This window comes from Lacerta agilis, chromosome 13 (genome assembly GCF_009819535.1).
Source record: "Lacerta agilis isolate rLacAgi1 chromosome 13, rLacAgi1.pri, whole genome shotgun sequence".
Classification (NCBI taxonomy): Eukaryota; Metazoa; Chordata; class Lepidosauria; order Squamata; family Lacertidae; genus Lacerta; species Lacerta agilis.
Window position 1 is genome coordinate 14,583,482 of NC_046324.1, and position 24,223 is coordinate 14,607,704.

Consider the following 24,223-nt stretch of genomic DNA (forward strand, 5'->3'; position numbering starts at 1 on the left):
TGGTCACCAGTGCTGATGCATGGAGACTGGGATAGAGGACACAGCTACACTGAGTCAATTACAGACGTACCTTTGAGGTCAAATGTTCGACTTCCAAAACGTTCGGGAACCAAGGCATGGCTTCTGATTGGCTGTAGGAAGTTCCTGCAGCCAACTGGAAGCTGTGGAAGTCGCGTCGGATATTTGGGTTCCAAAGCGTGTTTGAAAACTGGAACAATCACTTCCAGTTTTCTGGTTTTCGATCGTTCAGGAGCCACTAGAGAGAGGTCTGCTTGAATTGTTTGCTGCAGACCTCTCTCTATTATTACGTGGCAACCAAGAGTTTTGCTTATGTGAAGGATACCTTTGTCCACTTACTCCCCACTCAGAAGCTTAAAACTAATGAGGAGCTACTTTTTTTGGTGCTGGGCAGGGGAGAATTTGACATTTAATTTAATTACATTCAGGGCTTTTCCTCACTTCTGCTTGTCTTGCGCCTAGAAAGCTCAGGTCCAAGAGGTTATCCCATGCTTTCTAGTAGACAGGTCTGAGAGGTTTTTCTCTGGGCAGAACTGATTGATGATTGTTCCCATTCAACAGTAAACAGCAGGTTTTCCCTGGAGAAAGGTGGCAGGACAAGCCCCAAGGAATTAAAATAGGAAATTCTTTCCAGTAGCACCTTAGAGACCAACTGAGTTTGTTCTTGGTATGAGCTTTCGTGTGCATGCACACTTCTTCAGATACATGCACACGAAAGCTCATACCAAGAACAAACTTAGTTGGTCTCTAAGGTGCTACTGGAATGAATTTTTTTATTTTATTTTGTTTTGACTATGGCAGACCAACACGGCTACCTACCTGTAAGGCAATAAGCAACTATATTACTTTTAAAAGAAATCTGAAGGCAGCCCTGTTTAGGGAAGTTTTGAATGTTTAATGCTGTATTGTGTTTTTAATATTTGGTTGGGAGCCGCCGAGAGTTGCTGGGGAAACCCAGCCAGATGGGCGGGGTATAAATAATAAATTATTATTAATTATTATTATAATATTATTATTATTAGTCATAGATTCATAGAATTGTAGAGGTGGAAGGAACCAGAAGGGTAATCTAGTCCAACCCCCTGCAGTGTGGGAATCCTGCCCACCACCTCCCTGGGTGGCCACAAACCACCAAACATCTGGTTAACAGCCAGGCCACTGGAGTTCTGTATTTTGGACTTGCCACTACCTCCTGATTGGCTGACGTTCCAACAAGCTCTGATTGGTTGCTGGGTCACCAGGAGGCTGGCTCCAGAGCCTGTCCCTCCCAATGGGAAGCAAGCGTTTAGGAATTGTTGTGACCCTGATATGCAGCTGGCAATATTCAAAAATGGTTGCCTCTCCCCTCCCCCCCCCCCAGTCTGAGGTGGTACAGTCTGCTCTGCCACCTTGTTTTTACTGCATGGGTGAGGAAACTCAATGCGGGGGGTGCAAACGCAGCCCTCCAGGCTTCTCTAGGCCTTGGAGCTTTCTGCAGGCCAGATCCCTCACTGATCTGGCTTCATGTCCCGAATGCTTTTATCTGGCTGGAATTTGTGTCCTTGAATTCTGATAATGCCTCTTGCTTTTCTGCGTCAAGAATAGAGGAGGTTGAGAGACGAAACAAGACTACTGTTGTTGTTGTTGTTTAGTCGTTTAAAGAAGAGTATCAAAATAGCAAATGCTGTCTAGCTGCCATAGCCCAAGAGGGATGTCATTGGCCTCCAGTCTGGCTCAGCCTCAGGTCCACAATGATGGCAAGGGATGTCCAAGGAGCTAGTGGAGTAGTAGAACTGTTGGCTTCCTGCCACCCCGACCTTGAATGGATCATGCCTGTGTTGCCGTTAATTCTTATTCCGTCCGTTGTTAATTTCTACTCTGCCCTTTGATTCTTCAGGGTGTCTTAAGACGGCTCCTAAGAATCTTGGGCTGCAGTGTTTATTATTGCTATTATTATTTAAATAAATTGAGTTAGCTGTTTATCCTAGTCTGACACCACATCAATGACTGTGGTTAAGAAATGTTTGCGTGACTTCAACAAATCATGCTACCGCAGCAAAAAATTAAATCTCACACTGTGGCATCATCCGATACTCTGATGCATTGGATAAGGATACATTTAGTCCCTTGAGGTCAAAGTAGTTCCCCCCCCCCCCATCATTCATTCATCTAATTTAATTCACATCCTGCCAAAATGACAGACAGAGTCTAGCAGGACTTTGGCAATCTTCAGTATACCTGAAGGAGCATATCCATCCCCATCGGACACTGAGGTCCAGCTCCGAGGGCCTTCTGGCGGTTCCCTACCTGAGAGAAGCGAGGTTACAGGGAACCAGGCAGAGGGCCTGCCCTGTGGAGTGCCCTCCCATCAGATGTCAAGGAAATAAAAAAACTATCTGACTTTTAGAAGACATCTGAAGGCAGCCCTGTTTAGGGGAGTTTTTAATGTTTGATCTTTTATCGTGTTTTGAATGTTCTGTTGGGAGCCGCCCAGAGGGGCTGGGGAAACCCAGCCAGATGGGCCGGGTATAAATAATAGAATTATTTATTTATTTATTTCAGGGCACTTCACAAGATAAAAACGCAAGATACTTTTAGAACGATGCGTGAAGTTTCCCTTTTGATCAATCCTTAATACTGCGAGGGTATTACCGGTACTTGTTTCCTATCACAGGCTGGCTTTCAGGGTTTTTGTTTGTTTCTTTGTTAAGGCTTTTGTAATGGAAAAAAAATAAAACATTTCAGAGGCAAGATCAGGTCCTTCCTCGAAGCAAGGATAACAACTGCGACTTCTGTTTGCTTAAAGCAGCCGTTCCCAATCTGGCGCTCTCTGGATGTTTTTAGATTCCAACTCGCAAGGGGCTTTGCTGATCCCCGCACCTTCTCTGTCCACCTGTGCTGCAACTCAGGATCCCCACACCCTCCACAAACTGGCTTGTCTTGGAAGGGAGGTTGCAGAAAGTCTAATGTCGCTGCAAAAGCTTCCCTGCAGTTCTCTGAACCCCTGGAGAATGCCTGGTGGGCTGGGGTTGGGGCTCTGCAAAGCGATCTAGGTGAGACAGGTACAGGAGCCTTGAGAGAACAAAACGTTGGCAACACAAGCATGTGCGTACCCAGGGGGGCAGGGGGGGCAGCTGCCCCCCCAGAAACAAAAAAAAAAGGTTATCGGCAGCCTAAAAGGGAAAAAAGTTCTCCTCCTGAAAAAAAGCTCAACGACTGGTCTTTCTCCCCCTCCCAAAATCTCAATAACAATTGAGCTCTTGCCCTCTTGCCGAGGCACAGTTGGCCACTGTGTGTGCGTGTGTGTGTGTGTGGGTGTGTGTTGCGCCGGCTGTTTCCCCCTCCCTCATGCCGACAAAGAGTTGGTGTGCCTATCAGAGACTGGATCCTAGCCTGCACCCTGCTTGGTCAATTGGGGATGCAGGCTGAGACTTGGGCAGTGTCAGGGGGCGAATCCGAGGGCTGACCATGGTCTTAGCCTGGGTTCTCATCCTTCCTCATCTGCCTGCTTTTTGTATCCACGCTACATCGTGCTGGCAAGAGAGGAACAGTTTCTGAATTTGCCGGGATTCATCGTTGCAAGGGAGCTTGGGAAACTGAGTTCCCTTGTATGGTGAGTAGTTCCTTTGCGAGGACTGAGTAACCTGGGAAACTGAGTTTTTCAGCCATTTGGGGCTTTCTGTTTGGGTGGGGGAGTTTTTCTGTTTTTTGAAGCTGTATTTGTTTTTGAACCTGAACGACCATGGCTTGCCCCCCCCCCCTAGTTTTGATCCTGGGTACGCCCCTGAACACAAGTAGACAGAAGGGAGTCAAGCCATATTCAACTTCTGCATACCCAGCTGGCCCTGCCTATCCCAACTTCCCCTGAACCTTCTACTGGAACTTCTCCCTTCTTCCACCCTCCTCCCACTAGCAACTGCCTCTTTCCCCTTAGCTGCCATGTGTGTTTGTGACATCACAGGAAGTTTGTAGCCAGTGGCAACTGCTAGGGATGCATCTGCCCAGCCTCCTATCCTGGTACTGGAAAGAAGAATGTCATGAACGTTGCTTAGATGTATTTAGAAATTTGTTGATTTAGAAGTAGAAGATGGTTTGCTTAAGCTCTGTTGTCCCCTTCATCGGCTTCGGACATCCATGAAAGGCAAACACAGATACGGTGAGGGGAACGGCCCTCATTCAACAGCATCATCCAGGCATCTCCACTGACCAGCCTGTCAACTTCCTCCCATGAATATCCAGTGGTTCATTCACCCAGAGGGCAGCCAACACTACTCCCTGAACATGTAATTCCCAGGCATGCCATGATGTCTGGTGGGTGACCTGCGTCTACTCTCCATTCATACTTACCCCAGCACCAATCCACAAATATCCACACAGCTTTTGTCAACAGCCTTCTGAAGGTGAATTTCAATCGGCTTACATGCACAAACCTCAGCCCTGCAACATCCTGAGTGCCCTCCCAGGTTCAGGATAGCCACTTTGGTGCCCGGAGCAATGCGCATGCCCTGCAGCTGGGGGCGGAGCGAGCCGCTCTTGGGGATGGAGCAAGCCACCCATGGCGGACATTTGGTGCGCCGCCCGCCCACGACTCCCATGCCTCCCCCTAGCTGTCAAAATGAAGGGGGGAGGGAGGAATTCCACAGCTCAGGGTAGGCTTGGGAGTCGCAGGGAACAGCGCGCCTAATGTCTTTCTTTTTTTTTTACAAGAAATTTATTGGTATTTCAACACATAACAAAGAAAATACATACATACTACAAAAAATACATACAAAATAGTAGAAACAAACAAAAGAAACAAATACATTACCTGACTACCCACCTACAACAAAAATACACCAATTTAATTATTAAAATCTTATTTCTAATCTTACTTGGGGGACTTCCTCACGTCCTCTCTTCTGCGTTCAGTTCTATTTTACTGTAGTAACTTTGTAACTACTTTAACTCTTATTTTACAATTAATCTTAATCCTTAATCTAGCATTTTATCTCTATCAATTTATTCATCACCATAATACAAAGCATAAAAAGAAATCACAATCTTAACTTCTTATATACTATTTTAAACTAACATTTTAATGCTATCGCCTATAATGTCCACTGATTTCAATCTTAGATATCTAGCTTTTCACGTCGTTTCAAATATTCCTTAAATTTCTTCCAGTCTTCTTGCACCTTCTCCTCCCTCTGGTCTCGGAGTTTTGCGGTCAGTTCTGCGAGTTCCATATGTTCAATCAACTTCATCTGCCAATCTTCTACTGTTGGGAGCTCTTCACCTTTCCAGTTTTTAGCAATCAAAATCCTAGCAGCTGTTGTGGCATACATAAAAAATATTCTATCTTTGTTGGGTATCTCATGGTTGGTTATGCCCAACAGGAAGTCCTCTGGTTTCTTAGTAAATGTGTTTTTCAACACTTTCTTAAGTTCATTATAAATTTTCTCCCAGAAGACCTTTACCTTTGGGCACATCCACCACATGTGATAGAAGGTACCTTCTACTTTTTTACACTTCCAACATTCATTACTTAATCCATGATACATCTTAGCTAATTTCACTGGGGTTAAATACCATCTATATATCATTTTCATAATATTCTCTCTTAATACATTACATGCAGTAAATTTAATACCTCCCCTCCACTGCCTCTCCCAGTCCTCCAACATTATAATGTCACTCCCCTTAGTGAGGGCACCTGGGGCAAACCGCCCCCCACCCCTTCCTACACCCCTGACTGCCAGCTTCTGCCAGGTCCGTCGCCAGCTTCCAGCCATGAATATCAGCCGCTTTTAAGCCGCGATCCTGCTCAGCAGGTACACTTGCCTTTTTGTTGCTTCACAGCATCCCATTGATGGGTGATTACCTCCTTCCATCTGCCACTTCGCCTCCCTGTGGAAGGAGGCACCAAGTATTGAATAACACGGCTGTTGTCCACTGTGTCCTCCTCAAGCTTTTGCTTCAGCATTCCCCTTGGGCTGCTTTTGTATATCCACTGAGTTGCCATGTGCTTTTGTGACATCACAGGAAGTCCACAGCCAATAACAGCAGCTGGGGAGGCATCATCATCATCACCTCCTCAGGCCTCACAGTGGTGGGTGCAGCTCAGCAGCCATTTGCCCCTTTGTACAGCTCACTCCTTATCTGTAATGACACCAGAGAAAGGCATGCCATAAATCCATAGTAGGGGGTCATTTTTTTAATCATGATGGCTGCATTCCCTTGGGTCAATTTTTCCATGTATGGGAGCCAACTCCTAGGGGCCAAGGTCTCTTTACACACCCACCCACCCACCCACCCACCCACCAAATATTGCTTAGTTGCAGTTGCATCTGGTGTGCTTGAGAGAACACCTGTTTGGGTTGAATAACAGACTAGAGAAGCCAGTATAAGTTGCAATTTCAGCTGAATTTTGGGGAACCACTTGAAGCATCTGCTGTATTGAGCTATTATTGTTGCTTTTGTTTGATTTGTTCATTGCAAACAGCTGAAATCCTGTAAATTTTGATAACAAACCTGGTTTGCAATGGAGGGTGAATGATATTGATCTGAACTATATGACTTAGTATGATTGGTACAGTGGTACCTCAGGTTAAGAACTTAATTCGTTCCGGAGGTCCGTTCTTAACCTGAAACTGTTCTTAACCTGAGGCACCACTTTAGCTAATGGGGCCTCCTGCTGCTGCTGCGCCGCCAGAGCACAGTTTCTGTTCTTATCCTGAAGCAAAGTTCTTAACCTGAAGCGTTATTTCTGGGTTAGCAGAGTCTGTAACCTGAAGCGTATGGAATCCGAGGTGCCACTGTACTTTTGTCTATGGATATAAGTAATAATTCTGTGAACTGCCCTGAGACCCCCAAGTATAGGGCGGTATATTAATAATAATAATAATTATTATTATTATTATTATTAATACACAATGAATGCCCATGGGAATGGCGATGGATTGTTCTCCCTTCAATGCCGTCCCTCCTTAGACATTCAAAAGAACGTGTAAACCCTCAACTGTATCCAGGAATTGCGGGGGGGGGGCACTCATGTGTGCTGGCTACATGCCCTCCACTCCTGACCTTTCAAGTAGTGAGCACGGAGATCTGCAAGGAGAGTCTTGACAGCATTCAGGCAAGCATGGATAGAATCTCCTTGCTAACCGAAGAACTTGATTCATGCGAAGTGGGGTCACCTGGGTCATTGATGACAGGCCCAGCACGTGCACCCCACTTTGTTTGGAGCTCCCCATGTTCTTCTTCTTCTGGACAGGGGGCTGCAGTTAGATGCCTTATCTTTAAACACGTATCCCAGTACAGAGATGTGTTTCTGGACCTAGTTCCATCAAGACACACGCCTCGCATGCAAAAACTCCTCCCATGTGCATATCTCCTCTACTGAATTGGGACAAATGAATGCAATTCTTGCCAAAACAACAACAGCAGCAGCAGCAGCAGTGAAAACGGCTGCAAAAATTTATGCTGCGGCATGTCTAGAGAGTTGTCAACAGTGCCTGTGAACGTGTCGCCTGTGGAAATATCTATTTTCCAAAATAAGAATGGCTCAGCCTCTCTTACATGATAGATTTAATTAGTCCTGGTCTGTACAAACTCTGTGAAACAGGGTGTATCTACATTTTTATTAAAAAAAACCATTGCCTTTGCTGTGATTAAATGTGACCTCTTCCCAACAGGGTGTCTATAAAATTAGGGATGTGAAACATTGGGGGTTTGAGCCTCCTGCTGCGCAGGCCCACGCACTGGGGCAGCATCTTCTGCTAAAACAATTTAAAGATTTTGACCCCCTGCTGGTTTGCAAGCTAGCAGAGCATAGATGCTGCGTAAACATTTGCCATCTGGGAGCTCTAGAGGAGCAGCTGTTGGGGCTGGTGGTAGGTGGATCGCAGAACGATTCATCTATGTAAAGGTCCTCTCTGTTGCAAAAATGGGCCCACGATTGCTCCTACTGTGGTGAGCAACTTTTTAACAGATGACGATGTTATTCCAGCAGCAACGAGTTTTCAAGTTACCCCAGAACTCTGCATCAGGCGAAAGGTTACACAAACTAGGAAGTGGATGGGGGATGAGGACCAAATTGAAATTTAAAAAGTACAAAAATGTAGACTGCATGTTTCACCATTCGGTCAGGTTTTATTCTCAGCTACAGGATGGATATTGCTACATTCACACTATATATTTAAAGCGCTACAAAGGAACCTTGAACAGTTGTGATTTCCCCCAGAGAATTCTGGGTCATTATATTTACTGGTGTCTGAAGTTTATACCCTGCTTTTAGATGGTTGATCATTCCAATTCTTGAGTTTCTCAGAAGAGTACTTGTAGTTATGGACACTACATTTTGTTCTCAGTTACATATAGTCCACATTCACACTATGATACCACTTCAAACAGTCGTGGCTTCCCCCAAAGAATTCTGGGAACTGTGATTAGTTAAAGGAGGCACCTATACATCTCCAGAGCTACAGTTCCAAGAGTGTTTAACAATGAACTTCTCTTCCCATGGAACTCTGGGAATTGTAGTTCTGTTAGGGGAATTGGGTTCTTCTAACAACTCTCAGCAGGGACATGGGTGGCGCTGTGGTCTAGACCACAAAGCCTAGGGCTTGCCGATCAGAAGGTCGGCGGTTCGAATCCCCGCGATGGAGTGAGCTCCCGTTGCTTGGTCCCTGCTCCTGCCAACCTAGCAGTTCCAAAGCACGTCAAAGTGCAAGTAGATAAATAGGTACCACTCTGGTGGGAAGGTAAACTACGTTTCCGTGCGCTGCTCTGGTTCGCCAGAAGCGGCTTAGTCATGTTGGCCACATGACCCGGAAGCTGTCTGCGGACAAACACCGGCTCCCTCGGCCTATAGAGTGAGATGAGCGCCGCAACCCCAGAGTCGTCCATGACTGGACCTAAGAGCCAGGGGTACCTTTACCTTTACCTTTAACAACTCTCAGCACCCTTAACAAGCTACAGCTTCCAGGATTCTTTAAACGTTATTCTTTTGAGGAAGGGATGTGCATTGCTTGTGCTTCAAATATATCATGTTCACGGTGGTGCTCATTGATGGCAAACACCAATTTTTGTGCCAACGAATTCTGTAAATTAATGATGTGCTGTGCGAAGGAGTTTATTTCTTGTCCTGTATCTCCTCCCAGCTCCATTAGATGACCCTCAGCTTCGGGTTACTCTTGAGAGGAGCAAAAGTGCTCTTTCCTTCTCTGCGCCAGCGTCATTTATAAACCTCTGTCATACTGCAAATTAAAGAGATTCGAAGACTGTCTGCAAATCACATTTTCTCTGTGGTTGCTTGGAAGCTATTCAGAACATGCCCGGTTATCCCCAAGCAAATGTATGGCGTCGGTTTAAGTTAGGTTGGCAAAATAGAAGTGAATTCTGAAAGAGGAGATGAGAATGCACAAAAGGAACAGTCAGAAGAATGAAAGGTGAGCTTGCCTCGGGAAGCATATGGTTCCTGCTGAGCTTTCTTTTAAAACCCTCAGAACAAAGACTCTGGATTGATCAAAGGCTTAACAAAAAAAGAAGCTAAGAAAAAGTGTCGCACTTGGAGTGCTACGCATAATTCTGGTTGCCTTGCCCCAGAAAGGACATTGAAGAGCTGGAAAGCGACAGCTGGGATGACCAAGAGGTCAGAGCCTTTTAAGCACTGGCCTTAGCACAATGTTTAGATCCAGCAGTTGGCACCAGGTTATAATTTAAAGTACACAGTCTTTTGCTTCTTAGTATTCCTCACAACAACCTTGTAAGGTGGGCCAGTTTGGGTATTTACATACTACGGATGGAATCTGAAGCTGAGTTGTATTGGCTTGCCTAAGGCAATCGTCCTGAGCTAGCAGCTAGGGTGAACTGGGGGATTTCCTGGGTCATGGCTTGAACTCCAGCCATTAAGCCAACAGCTGATCTTTACATAGGTCTCTTCTAGATGACCTGTTAATGGAACATTGATTTATTTGCAGGGAGGTAAGCTCGGTCCCTGCTCCTGCCCACCTAGCAGTTTGAAAGCACTTCAAAAGTGCAAGTAGATAAATAGGTAGTAGATAAACAGGTACCGCTCCGGCAGGAAGGTAAACGGCGTTTCCGTGCACTGCTCTGGTTCGCCAGAAGCAGCTTTGTTATGCTGGCCACATGACCCGGAAGCTGTACGCCGGCTCCCTTGGCCAGTAACACAAGATGAGTGCCGCAACCCGATTCGGACACGACTGGACCTTTACCTTAAGCCGATGTTGACTATTTATTGAACACAGGGCGGTCTTAAGCATATCCGCGCCATGGTTCAAAGATCACTCCGGCACCCCCCCTTCCCAGAGTTGCCCTCCTCCTGCGGAGCCTTGGGAAGGAAGCTGCACGCTCGCCAGCCATATGGTTGACGGGGCACAACTGGTGGGGGTGCAAGGAAAGGGGAGGTGGGATTGTGTTGTGCTATCCCAGTGTTCCCGGTGTGTTTTCCTGGCCCTTTCTGTGTTGCTAAAATTGTGGGTTTGGGGCTGGTGGAAGTGGGTGTGCTGTGGAAGAGCACCAAACCAACTAATTCTGCAACCTGAACTTGGCAATTTGTTGTTGAGTCTCAGTAGTAAATAGCAACGGTCTGGAAGTGCCCAAACTCTAAATCCCGGTGTAGGTGTGTGTTTGTTTGTTTCCTTGTTTTTTGAAAATGGAAATCTATTGATAGCTATTCACTTGTTACTGGAGCTTCTATCAGGGATCATGACTTCAAATAGCACATTTTGGAATCATAGAATTACAGAGCTGGAAGGGACCCTGAGGATCATCTCGTCCAACTTCTGGAACATGCAGTTGTCCCGTACGGGGATTGAACCGGCAACCTTGGCATTATCAGCACCACGCTCCAACCAACTGAGCTACCCAGCAGGACTATTCAACACTTAAGTTTTACACATGGCTTAAATGGCTTCTCCCTTTCATCTTGCTTCAACTGATTTTTCTTTCTGGCTAGTCAGAGCTTTAGATCGACAACTATGTCTTGGTTTGGTTAAAAAACTAATAGACATAGGCTGGGTTTACAGATGTCTGCTTCTATACCCTTTTTATTTATGGATCTGTCAAGTTGCAAGTTAAGGGTAGAGCTTGTTTTTTAAACTCCGCTTCCAATTACCTGTCAAAGTTCCTTAATCAACATGAATCTTTGGGCCAGAGAATGCCCTGTGGACTAACTGGGCCTTTCATGAATAATGCAACACAGTTGCAAAGATGTTAGGGAGCCAATGGTCTTGCAAGTTCCCAAGTATTTTAAGAATCGCCATCTTGCTTGCACCTGGCTCTTTCCAATGCTGTCCAGCATTCTTTGATTCCATAAACTCGTTAAGAATTAGATGTACGATCTACCATACATTACATTACTGGATCCAAAAATCTATGCCTTTCAGCAGTTCTGGGTCTCTTAATAAGGTCCACATTGGAGTGAGTCACACTTTCTGTAAATCATCAATGTGCAGAGAGCATAGCTGGGAGGGAATTGAATGTGTACACTATTTATTTAAAATATTTCTTAGCCACCCTTGATCAAAAAGATTCCTAAGTGGTGTACAAAGCTGTGAATAAAACTATTTACCCAACATAGAAATACAACATATACTGTATTTTTCCGTGTATAAGACTAGGTTTTTTTTCCTTTTAAAAAAAAGTCAAAAATTAGGGGGCGTCTTATACACGGATACATCTCCCCCCCATTTCCTTAAATCTGAGTCCCCCAAAATAGGGGACGTCTTATACATGGGGGCATCGTATAGACGGAAAAATATGGTAAGCACAGGCAAAAATAAGAGACAAAGTAAACATGTAAAATTAAAGAGCCGGGTAAGGCAAAATACTGATTAAAATGTCATCTCAACTTCCTGGGTAAAGAAGAGGGTTTCAACCTGGCACTGAAAATGTTGTAATATCAGCATGCCATATTAAGAGCACAAGCCCCTAAAAAGAGCATTTTTAGTGAATGGTTTCTTCTGCAATACTGCCTCTAACTCTGGTTGCCCCCAGACTGTCAGTATTTTGCAGGATGGGTTCAAGGGCATACATGAAATTTAGGCTTTTGCACAATTAAAGTGGATTAAAGCACTTTAGCTCGGCAAATCCCCATTTTTTTATTTATTTTTTTAAACAGAATTTATTAGCATTTTCATAATATAACACAAACCCAACCCCACACCTACAGATACAAAAAACAAATACAAATACACATAATGTCAGGATTCTTCTTCTTATTTATATACCTTACAAAAAAAAAAATTTCTAGTTCTAAATCTTGACGTTTGACTTCCCCCGCCTATTCACCTTCGGTTTTAAATCAATATACTATTTCCTTAACAACTTTTCTCTATAAAAAAATTTAACTTTACTTAAAAAAAAAAGATAACATACTTATCTTAATCTTTGCATTATAACCTAAATCATAACCAAATATTCTTATAGCTAAACTTATTTCTTCTATCCTTTATCATGCTGCTTTTAACTTAAAATTCAATATCTCCTTACTTATTTAAAATAAACTTATAATTAACAGACTTCACACTCCAATTTCAGATACCATGGCAGACCATTTGAATTATACATTTAGTACTTCAACCCACTCCCCCTCTGTCCATTGTCTTTTTCTGTCTTTCACCGGAACCAAATCTCCAATTGTCTTCCTCTGAGTGTCCACAGGTCCAGGCAACATCCACAACAAACCCCGCATCAAGCCTCGGGGTCTTCATCACTTCCATGGGCTCCTCCGTTTCTTTTTCTTCTTCTTCTTGTAGAAATCTCAATTCCATGTCCCTTGCCCCCGAGCTGCCACCTCGGAGTCTGGATATTGTAAATTTTCCCGTTCCAGGGCTGCCACCCCCAGAAATCGGCTCCTCCTCCTTTCGGAGTTGCCCAGCCATTTCAAACCATTCTTCCAGCGCCCCTCCCAGCTCTTTGCCAAGGTTTGATTCCATTGTGTAAAACTTTTGAAAAGCCTCCTCTGTGGAAAATAAGTCCTTTTTATTTATAATTCCACTCAAAACTTGTAGTTTTCGATTAAGCAGTTCCAGCTGCAAGACAGTAAGCATTTCCTCATCCTTTAAACCAGAGTTCGATACCAGTGCGAACACAAAGTCCAGCATTTTGGGAGAGAGGGTGAGTATCAGATTTCAGTTCCTGTCTCTTCCTTCCTTTGTTTCAGTTTTTTCCCACGACAAACTAAGTCGTCGCCATTTCTCCGAAGCCGGAGTATAAAGACCAAAGCTTCAAATGGAGATATTTTTTCCCCAGTTAACCCCCGAGGGGAAATCTCAACAGTCTCAGTTTTTAAATTCCAAATACTTTCTATCGATTGTTGTAGCAGCAGTCACTTAAAGAGTTAATTTCTTTCACCACCCGAAGGGAGGGAGGCGGGCTGCCTTTCTTCTTTCCCCCAGATCGTTCCAGGAATTACAAAGAGTCAATCAATTACTCACAGCCTCTGGGTTCTTATCAGCTCCTTAAAGACAGGTAGAACTTAGACGCTCATCACAGGCTTTGTCGCCGCATTTACATCCCGGTTGGGGCATGTCCCCTATAGCCCGGCTCCGTCGTCCCTTCACCCCCACTCCCCCTTTACAGGGGGAGCGGGGGAAGGGTTCGGAGCCACAACGGGCACAGCCGGGGAGCCCAGGGTGCGGGACGCTCTTCCCGCACCCCAACCGGAGCCCCGCTATGCGGCTGCAGGGCTCCTAACCCCCGGGATGGACTGGGTGCTTCGCAGCCGAAGCATCCCACGACCACCCGTAATGGCGTCAGCCGCCGGAAGTCAAATCCCCATTTTTTTTTTAATGGACTCCTAGCAGTTAGGAAAGTGATAGGGAATTTCAGTGATTGGGGAAAGTGTGGGATGAATGAATGGTTGATGGGAAGGCATGTACCAGTAAACATTATGCATACAAATCAGGATGAACGCTCCATAAAGAGCAGACATAGTGTAACCTCTGTGAAGCTTTGTGCAAACCAAGGCTGTTGTAGGCTGTGTCAATGGAAGTATAGTGTCCAGATCAAGGGAAGTAATAGTTCCACTCTATTCTGCCTTGGTCAGACCACACCCGGAATACTGTGTCTAATTCTGGGCACCACAGTTTAAAAAGGGTGTTGACAATCTGGAAGGTGTGCAGAGGAGGGCAGCTAAGATGATCAAGAGTCTGGAAACCAAGCCTTATGATGAGTGGTTGAAGTACAGAAGCTGGGTATGTTTAGCCTGAAAAAGAGGAGACTGAGAGGAGATACGATAGCCATCTTCAAATATCTCAAGGGTTGTCACATAGAAGATGGAACAAGCTTGTTTTCTCCTGCTCTGGAGGCTAGGACCCGGACCAATGGATTCAAGTTACAGGAAAGGAGATTGTGACTAAACATCAGGAAGAACTTTCTGACAGTAAGAGCTGTTTGACAGTGGAACAGACTCCTTTGGAAGGTGGTAGACTCTCCTTCCTTGGAGTTTTTCAAGCAGAGGTTGGATGGCCATCTGTCATGGATGCTTTAGCTGAGTATTGCAGGGGGTTGGACTAGAAGATGATCACTGGAATCATATAAATCTATGATTCTAAGCAGGTTGTCTGGAGGAGCCCTTTATCTGTAAACAAAACCTTATTCCTTAAAAAAGTACATTTGCTGGCTCTAGACACTAGTTCTATAACACAGGCTTGAAGGAGAATCATCACCATTCAACCAAAACCCAGATGACTCTTCACCAAGCCAATGTCTTACTGTGTTGTATCAGGTTGGACCATAGATTCAAATGGTTCCCTTAGTTAAAGTCACTTTGACAGTGGCAACTCTCTGTACCTCTGTTTAAGTTGTTGTTGTTGTTGTTTATTGAATTTATATACCACCCTATACCTGGAAGTCTCAGGGCAGTTCACAGAACAAAATCAAAATATAAAACCACAAAATATGTAATCAAAATAAAAACAACAACCCAATAACCACCACCACCCCAAACCCACATTTTTAAAAGGACATATAGGATGCCAATCAAATCAGCCCAAGGCCTGGTTAAAAAGGAAGGTTTTTGCCTGGCGCCTAAATGTGTATAATTTAGGCGTCAGGTGAACTTCCTTGGGAAGAGCATTTTGCAGACTGGGAGCCACTGCAGAGAAGGCCCGTTCTCGTGTGGCCACCCTCTGGACCTCTGGATGAAGGAGGCACACGAAAAAGGGCCTCAGAAGATGATCTCAGGGTCTGGGTAGGTCCATATGGGAAGAGGTGGTCCTTGAGGTATTGTGGTCCTGAGCTATAAGTTCCCCTGTTCTCGTATTTGTTTTACTGCTGCCATTTGGAACCGAAAGTGACCTACATGAGGTTCCTATCCACAGAGGCGTAGGAAGGTCAGGTGGTACCCGGTGCGGAAAATTTCTTGTCAACCCCCCCCATTGATTTCCCCCCGCTTTGCAAAAATGGTTTTATGTTATTTCATATTTTCTTACAAAGGAACAATAACAAGTAATAATAATAATAAAACTTTTATTTATATCCTGCCCTCCCCGGCTGAAGTCGGGCTCAAACAATAATTAAATTACCTCCTAAAAACATCTCAAAATCAAATTAAAGTCTAATTAGATGGCTTTCCACAGGGTTAGGGTTGGGAACAGTAAGTGCTCCGCTGAACTGAAATTTCAGCCTTCACGACATAGGAAAACAGCCAAGTAAACAGCTATTTCGGTGGAGGAGGGTCAAGATATTAACCGATATGCATGAAATTTCATATATAGCTATATAATCCCTAGTATAGTAAGATAAGACCTTCGGAGCAGGCATTTTTTTAAAAAAGTTTTTTTATGAACCGTCCTAGTGGGGCAGTAATTGTTCCTTGATAATTTGTCACCCCCTCTATTATGGAGCGTGGTGCGGTCCGCCCCCTATGCCCCCCCCTTGCTATGTCCCTGCCTATCCAGGCACTGAGCAGACCTGGACCTGCTAAGATTCAGAATGGTAGCTCTTGTGTGTTCCTTCAGACTATGCCGGAGTGTAAATTTCTGGTTTCCTCCATCAATTCTTTTTGGTAGAAATGACTAACCAATGACTTCCTGAAATGTTAGGCATCTCTTCTCCCCACCCCCACCCCCGTTTTTTAATATGCCATTTCACATATCACTGAATAGTAAATCAGCAAGTGAGCCATCGGGGCGAGACAGTAGGGATTTGTCAGGGAAGTCTTGGAAGATTTCAGAGTACAAAGTGCTTTTTTGTTGTGCGAGAAGAATAAGCTTCAACAGTCCAGTTATTCCAAAAGATCCATGGGGATGGAGATGTGGACTGCCTGGCGGAAACTGACTCCTTCCCTGGAAAGTGCAAAATTGTGTTATGGTCACAGAACTTTGCTTGATTCGCTCGTTGACAAAAATGCTCTTTGTCTGTCTGTGCTTTATCTGAAATTTTGCTGCGTAACTGTCCCAGAAGCTAACTGCAATTAACACAAGAGAGGCCCAGACACCATAATGGTTTCAGGATTGTTAAGAAACGTACGGGCCCTTTTGACACATGATGCTAAATGCATGGAAACCCCTTTTCTGAACGTGGCTTGCTTTCAGTTGCATGGAATTGACTCTCTTTTCCTGATAGGGTGTGCAGATTCTACTGGTTTGAAGCATGCAATTTAATTCTGTGTTGGACCACAACTCCCATCAACCCAACTAGCAGGACCAGTAGTCAGGGATGATGGGACTTGTAGTCCAGTAACATCTGGGGCCCCAAGGTTTAGAAAAGTTGCTCTAGATGCTGCCAGATCACAGCTCCCATAATCCTTGACCTTTAACAGTGCTGGCAAGTGGCGATGGGAATTGGAGCCCCACAACATTTGAAGGGCCATAAGCTCTGATTTTTTTATAGGCCTGTAGTAGTAGTTGTTGTTCAGTCGTGTCTGACTCTTTGTGACCCCATGGACCAGAGCACGCCAGGCACCCCTATCCTCCACTGCCTCCCGCAGTTTGGCCAAACTCATACCAGTCACTTCGAGAGCACTGTCCAACCATCTCATCCTCTGTCGTCCCCTTCTCCTTGTGCCCTCCATCTTTCCCAACATCAGGGTCTTTTCCAGGGAGTCTTCTCTTCTCATGAGGTGGCCAAAGTACTGCAGCCTCAACTTCAGGATCTGTCCTTCCAGTGAGCACTCAGGGCTGATTTCTTTAAGGATGAATGTGTTTGATCTTTTTGCAGTCCATGGTACTCTCAAGAGTCTCCTCCAGCACCATAATTCAAAAGTATCAATTCTTTGGCGACCAGTCTTCTTTATGGTCCAGCTCTCACTTCCATACATTACTACTGGGAAAACCATAGCTTTAACTACCGTATATGGATCTTTGTTGGCAAGGTGATGTCTCTGCTTTTTAAGATGCTGTTTAGGTTTGTCATTGCTTTCCTCCCAAGAAGCAGGCGTCTTTTAATTTCGTGACTGCTGTCACCATCTGCAGTGATCATGGAGCCCAAGAAAGTAAAATCTCTCACTGCCTCCATTTCTTCCCCTTCTATTTGCCAGGAGGTGTTGGGACCAGTGGACACGATCTTAGTTTTTTTTTTATGTTGAGCTTCAGACCAAAATTTTCGCTCTCCTCTTTCACCCTCATTAAAAGGTTCTTTAATTCCTCCTCACTTTCTGCCATCAAGGTTGTGTCATCAGCATATCTGAGGTTGTTGATATTTCTTCCGGCAATCTTAATTCCGGCTTGGGATTCATCCAGTCTAGCCTTTCGCGTGATGAATTCTGCATATAAGTTAAATAAGCAAGGAGACAAGGCCTGTAGTAGACTTGCTTATTGCTGGCAAGCAAAAGATGGGGTTAGTCTATTGAGGCCTCTTGGTCATGTATCAGTGGTGCTGTGGGAAAATATCTCAACAACCGAAAGGCAGCAAGGTCACAATGACACAAAACAAATCACTTGCTACAACAGAAGAGAGAGCTCCTGGTGTATCAAATAAGATTTACTGCCAGCTTTTTGCCTTGAAAGCAAGAGAGTAACAACACATCATTTCCTCCCCTCTTAATTATCTAATTCCCAAACAAAGGCTGGGCATCTTTTTTTCCCCTTGTGATGTTCTGCTAGAGTTCCTGGTGTGGTGGCGTCATTTTCTATTTTCCATTTTCAAGGTAGAGGAATTTCTAAACAACTTTAACCCAGGCTCCTTGTTTGGTAGAATGCCACAATGGCAGGTCAATAAACACCCTCTTGCAAGCAGACTTAACAGGAGCAAGGCTCTTTTTATAGCTTGGCAGCGAAATAGGGAAGCGTTGTAAAAGGGACAAGGCAAAGCAAACCGAAAAAAAGGAGAAGCGTTGGAGGTTGCAAGCATTTGGTTATAATGGGCTGCAGGGCCAGGCCGAGATACTTTGGCACCTGAGGTGAACCACAAAATGGCTCTTTCCTCCTTCCAGGGAACAAGGGCTGAGCAAAGATCTGCATCAGGAACAAGGGTGGGAGGAGACCAGCAGTGCCTCCTATTTGCCAAGAGGCCACTATGGAGGTGGCATGGGGGCTGCCAAGGATGGGGCAGATCCAGCCTCCAAGCAGCTGATGATGCCACATGCGGCAGCAGGAATAGGCGATGCATTCCTTGGAGGCTTGAATTGCTGCCCCGTGGATGCTGCCACCTGAGGCGCTTAATAATAATAATAATAATAATAATAATAATAATAATAATAATAATAAATATTTTTTATTTTATTTTTTATACCTCGCCCATCTGCTGCGTTTCCCCAACCACTTTGGGAGGCTTCCAGCAAAATAAAATAAAATAAATGTCAGACATTTAAAACTTCCCCGTACTCTAGAATTTGTGTAATTCTTTATCTCCCTGGTATCTGATGGGAGGACGTTCCACAGGGAGGGTGCCACTGCAGAGAAGGCCCTCTGCCTGGTTCCCTGTAGTTTTATGTCTCTCGGTGAGGGTGAAGTGTAGGTGGCAAGACGGAGTGATAACAGCAAGAACCTTTATTGAACCACATAACCAGGAAACGGGCAAAGCAACTGCTTATATACATTCCTGAAAGCCTGGGCCACTCCCATTCCCAACGTGATTGGCTGTCTACACTTCCAAGCTGCGAATCGTGACTCAGAGTTCAAGGGCCAATGGCAGAGGCCCAAATCCTGAAATGTTCTGTGATAGAACATCATGTATCGAATCAGAACACAGGAGCTCAGAATCCTTAGTCCAGACTCAAGCTCAGACAAACACATTGGTAATAAGCTATTGGTGCGGCTTATCATGCTTCTATATCTCCTGCCCGAGGGCAGGAGATTAAAAAGGTGCTGGCCAGGGTGTGAGTCATCCCTGAGAATGTTCCTTGCTCTTCTGAGGCAACGGTCTCCTGCGATGACATCTAGCGGACTCCAGGGTGGATTTGATTTAAATCCAACTGATTTAAATCACTAGTCAGTAAGGCTCAGGGCCGATTTAAATTTTAAAAAAAATCCGATTTAAATTGTTGTTGTTTTTAATTTAAATCGGATTTTTTTGATTTAAATCAAGACTGAGCCTTACTGACTAGTGATTTGAATCGTGATTTAAATCAGTTTGATTTAAATCAAATCCACCCTGGGGACTCAGAGGACAGCCCATGATGTCTCGTGCTGTCTTCACCACCCTCTGTAGGGACTTTCTGTCCATGGCTGTCAAACCAGCATACCACACCACAATACAGTGTGAGAGAACACTTTTTATCGTGGGCCGATAGAAGGAAATCATCAGTTGTTGTCTAACATTGTTCTTTCGCAAGACCCTAAGGAAATGAAGTCTCTTTCTTGCCTTCTTTGCCACACACCCCCGGCAGAAGTACAATTTAGCAGTAAAGTGTTCCTTGTCTGCTATGGCCAGCAGCTGTTCTCCAGGGTCTTGAGGTGTGTTGAGCAGGATCACTATATTACTTTGCTACCAGATCCTTTTCAGCTGGAGACTCCTGGAATTGAACACGGGACACCCTGTGTGGAACAGCACATGCTCTCCCAGCAAGCAACGGATCGTCTTCTCTTTTGCATAGATCGCCTCTTGCAGCTTTAACCAACCTGGTGCCCGCTAGGTGCTTTCGAACTGCAAATCCCATCAGCCCTGGCCTGGCTGGGGACTGACAGGAATTGCACCCCCAAGCATGTGGACAGTACCAGGGTGGTGAAGGCCGGGCTCTTGGGTGGACAAACCACAGAACACATTCCGGCTAATGTCAATGGTTCTTTTGTTACCAATATCACATGCTTTATAACACACACACACACAGAGAGAGAGAGAGAGAGAGAGAGAGTTTGCAATTGTATCTTTTGAAAAAGAAGCGTGCCTATTTTTTGAGAATCTCCACAGTGTAGCAGATTAAATGCTCAGGAATGCCTTGTTTTGCTTAGATTGTCCTTATCCCTTGGCCTGCACCGTGGAAGGGATCAGCCAGAAACTGGCTCGGTGCATCTTGCCTTGAAGTATATCTTTAAAAATGCCCTTTTGGCTTCTGGGTGGAGCAGAGCTGCCACCCGGAGGCAATAAAACGGGAGAAGAATGTCATGTTACTGCAGCTGTGAGAGTTTGGTTTAATTGATGCCTTTGGCTCTGTAATCAGACTGTGTTGTGAAGCTCCTTCCAGTAATTTCTGTATGGTGTGCCTGGATAGACATGAGTGTGTGTGTGTGGGGGGGGGAATAAATCAGATGATTAAATCAGATGTTTTAGCCTTAAGCACCTCCCTCCACTTGATCTAGTTTCCTGTGCCAGGGGGTGAGGAATTCCACTTTAACTCCACATTGGGTGTAAATGGATCATCCAGTCACACCTGGTGCTGAGATACAGCCAAATTGCCGTATTTTTTCCGCCTATAAGACACCCCCATGTATAAGACGCCCCCTATTTTTGGATTTAAGAAAATGGGGAGAGATGGCCCAGAGCATAAGATGCCTCCTAATTTTTGACATTTTTTTAAGGAAAAAAACCCTAGTCTTATACACGGAAAAATATAGTACATGAATCAAAGCACAGCCATCCTTTGAAATGTGCACTTATCTGTATTTCCCAATGTTGTTCTCCAGCCAGGTAATACGTATATAAATGCATATACTACTAAGGTATAGTGTGCATTAAAATGCGTACATTCATGAAAATAATTTACAGAAATGTGGCTAGCTTAGTTGGTTAGAGCACGGTGGGGATAACGCCAAGGCCATGGGTTTGATACCTGTATGGGTGGAGGTAAATTGGTCGCATGCTAGAGGATGAGATTCTTAATCCCAGGGTTGTGGGTTTGAGCCCCACATTGGGCAAAAGATTCCTGCATTGCAGGAGGTTGGACTAGATGATCCATGGGGTCCCTTCTAACACTGCGGTTGCATCAGTCTATCACAGTGTCATTATATTAGGGGGGAATTGCTCTGCAATGATGTGTATATTAAACAAAGTTGCATGCAATCAAGAGAAGCAAGCACTGAAAAGTTAATTAATTTTCAAGACAGGTTTAAAATAAAAAAACATTGCAAACTGAAAATGTGGAGAATTGGAGAGGGGGGAAACGAAAAAATGAAATTGATAGGTTTTCCCATTCCTAGTGGCTACCAGCCATGATGGCTGTCTCCATTATGAGAGGTGCCATACCTGTGGATACCAGTCATTTGGGAACAGCAGCAGACAGAGCTGTTGCCCTCCTGCACTTCTTTGTGTAGGCATAGACTGACTGACAGATCTGGGCCTCTGCTCTGAGCCATTGCACTCTCCAATATCTAAAGGGGAGTCCTGATTCTGGTAGGATTTGTGTGGGGTCTCCTACATTTTTTCTAGGCTTATGTGCAGCTTTTGTTTCATGCTATATAAACTCTTTTCCCCCCTGCAGCTGTTCAGTGAAAAAATCAGCGGAGCGGAAGGAACAAAACACGATGAAGATTTCCATGAGATGGAACGGGTAAGACAAGCCTAAGGAAATGCTTAAAGATTGTTGCTAATCACATGCCCTTGGTTCCAGATGATAAAGTAAGGTTTCTCTACCTTCCTTCCCTTCCAGTCTAGAGTCTGCACTCCCAACATGGCTGTACCGCATGAGTATTCAGATCACATGAACCTGTTCTAGGTCCAATTTATATTTTTATGTATGAGTTAGATGTGTATGTTGTTTTTCCTTCAAGTTGCTCAGGGTGACAAAGGTGGATCTTTCTAATTTTTCCCCTCACAACAAGGTAGGATGAAATAGATATTTGACTTGACTGCAGATCCTCACTTATGAATTAGTGCTATTCACGTCCAGTACTGTGTATAGTAAACTAGCCATGCTATAAGGAAAATAACTACAAAGTACGGGGTGAGATTATAGAAAGAAGCAAATACTGTTTACCTGAAACGAAAGCCTACCATTCAAACAACTAGGCATTCTTACCAGCTCTGCTATGGGACACAGGTGGCGTTGTGGTCTAAACCACTGAGCCTCTTGGGCTTGCCGATCGAAAGGTCGGCGGTTCAAATCCCCACGATGGAGTGAGTCCCTGTCGCTCTGTCCCAGCTCCTGCCAACCTAGCTGTTCGAAAGCACACCAGTGCAAGTAGATAAATAGGTATCGCTGTGGCGGGAAGGTAAATGGCGTTTCCGTGCGCTCTGGCTTCCGTCACGGTGTCCTGTTGCGCCAGAAGTGGTTTAGTCATGCTGGCCACATGACCCAGAAAGCTGTCTGTGAACAAACACCGGCTCCCTCGGCCTGAAAGTGAGATGAGCGCCACAACCCCATAGTCGCCTTTGACTAGACTAGGCTTTTATGCAGCATCTGCAAGGAGTGGTAGTAGGCATTTATATGAAATTTTCCTTAAAAGCTTTGATATGTTTGTCTTGCAGAAGATTGACATCACCAACAAAGCTGTGGCAGAACTCCTGTCAAAGTCCACTGAATACCTGCAACCTAATCCAGGTAAATGGAGATGATTCCAATAGCCTCTTCCAGATGTTTCGCTGTAAACCCAGGTCATCAGATCTGCTCCATGCAGGCCTAGCTTGGCTTCTGGGCACAGTGACATATTATGGCTGGATGCTTTTGCACCATGAAATTTCTGATCCACCTACCTGCCAGTAGCTCCTCAAAAAGGGAAATCCTGTTCAGTTCCGTTTTGTTCTGTCACTTTTGTGCAATATTTCTTCCTCTGGTGCCATCCATGGGATGGGGATGATGCTAGTCCATCTTATCTCCATGAATGCTCTTTCCTACCCCCAGCATCCAAACACTGGATGCCATGCTTCCATCTGGCGTTATACAGGTCATAATCAACACACTTTGGTCTGCTATCGCGAGAGCCTGTATGCAAGCAGATGGCAGAGTTTTAAGGTTCTACAACAACAGAATCCAATGCAACATCTGATTCTTGTAGTGCAATCTATTGCACAACAATCTTTAGTGATGTACTGCCGTACCTCGGAAGTCGAACAGAATCCGTTCTGGAAGTGCATTCGACTTTGCTCAGAGAAGCGGAAACGGAGCAATGGATTCAAACTACAAGAAAGAAGATTCCACCTGAACATTAGGAAAAACTTCCTGACAGTGAGAGCTCTTCGACAGTGGAATTTGCTGCCAAGCAGTGTGGTGGAGTCTCCTTCTTTGGAGGTCTTTAAGCGGAGGCTTGACAGCCATCTGTCAGGAATGCTTTGATGCTGTTTCCTGCTTGGCAGGGGGTTGGACTGGATGGCCCTTGTGGTCTCTTCCAACTCTATGATTCTATGACTTCCGAAACATTTGACTTCCAAAGCGTGGCTTCCGATTGGCTGCAGGAAGCTCCTGCAGCCAATCGGAAGCTGTGGAAGCCCCGTCGGATATTTGGCTTCCAAAAGAACGTTCAAAAAACGGAACACTCACTTCCAGTTTTCAATCGTTCGGGAGACGAACGTTTGACTCCCAAGGCGTTCTGGAGCCTTGTACATGTGTTTTTCCTTATGAAACAATGTCCTACCAGTACAACAAATATATCACTAAATGACTTTTTTAACTTAATAATTCAGGTGTGTAGCCATGTTGGTCTGATGTAGTTGAAATAAAAATAAATAAAAATAAAAAATTGTCCAGTAGTACCTTATAGACCAACTAAGTTTGTTCTGGTATAAGCTATCTGAAGAAGTGTGCATGTACATGAAACACCTTAACAATTTTATTAATAATAATAATAATAATAATATATCGCCCTATACCCAGAGGTCTCAGTGCGGTTCACAGAACAAAATAAAAATAAAAAATCACAATATATATAGTCAAAAGAAAACAGCAACCCAATAGCAACCCCCTTAAAAG

General features: G+C 44.6%; 1 protein-coding gene across 2 annotated transcripts in view; it reads left to right on the top strand.

The window, feature by feature from the left end:
• Positions 1–24,223, top strand: part of SH3GL3 (SH3 domain containing GRB2 like 3, endophilin A3) — a 42,886-nt gene that overhangs the window by 3,845 nt on the left and 14,818 nt on the right. The window contains exons 2-3 of one of the 2 annotated variants that reach the window (XM_033167540.1): positions 21,800–21,868; positions 22,786–22,858. In XM_033167540.1, the coding sequence (XP_033023431.1) occupies positions 21,800–21,868; positions 22,786–22,858 (142 nt within the window). Of the gene's footprint in view, positions 1–21,799; positions 21,869–21,955; positions 22,034–22,785; positions 22,859–24,223 lie in introns of those variants that run through there. The other variant, XM_033167541.1, reaches the window with a different exon arrangement.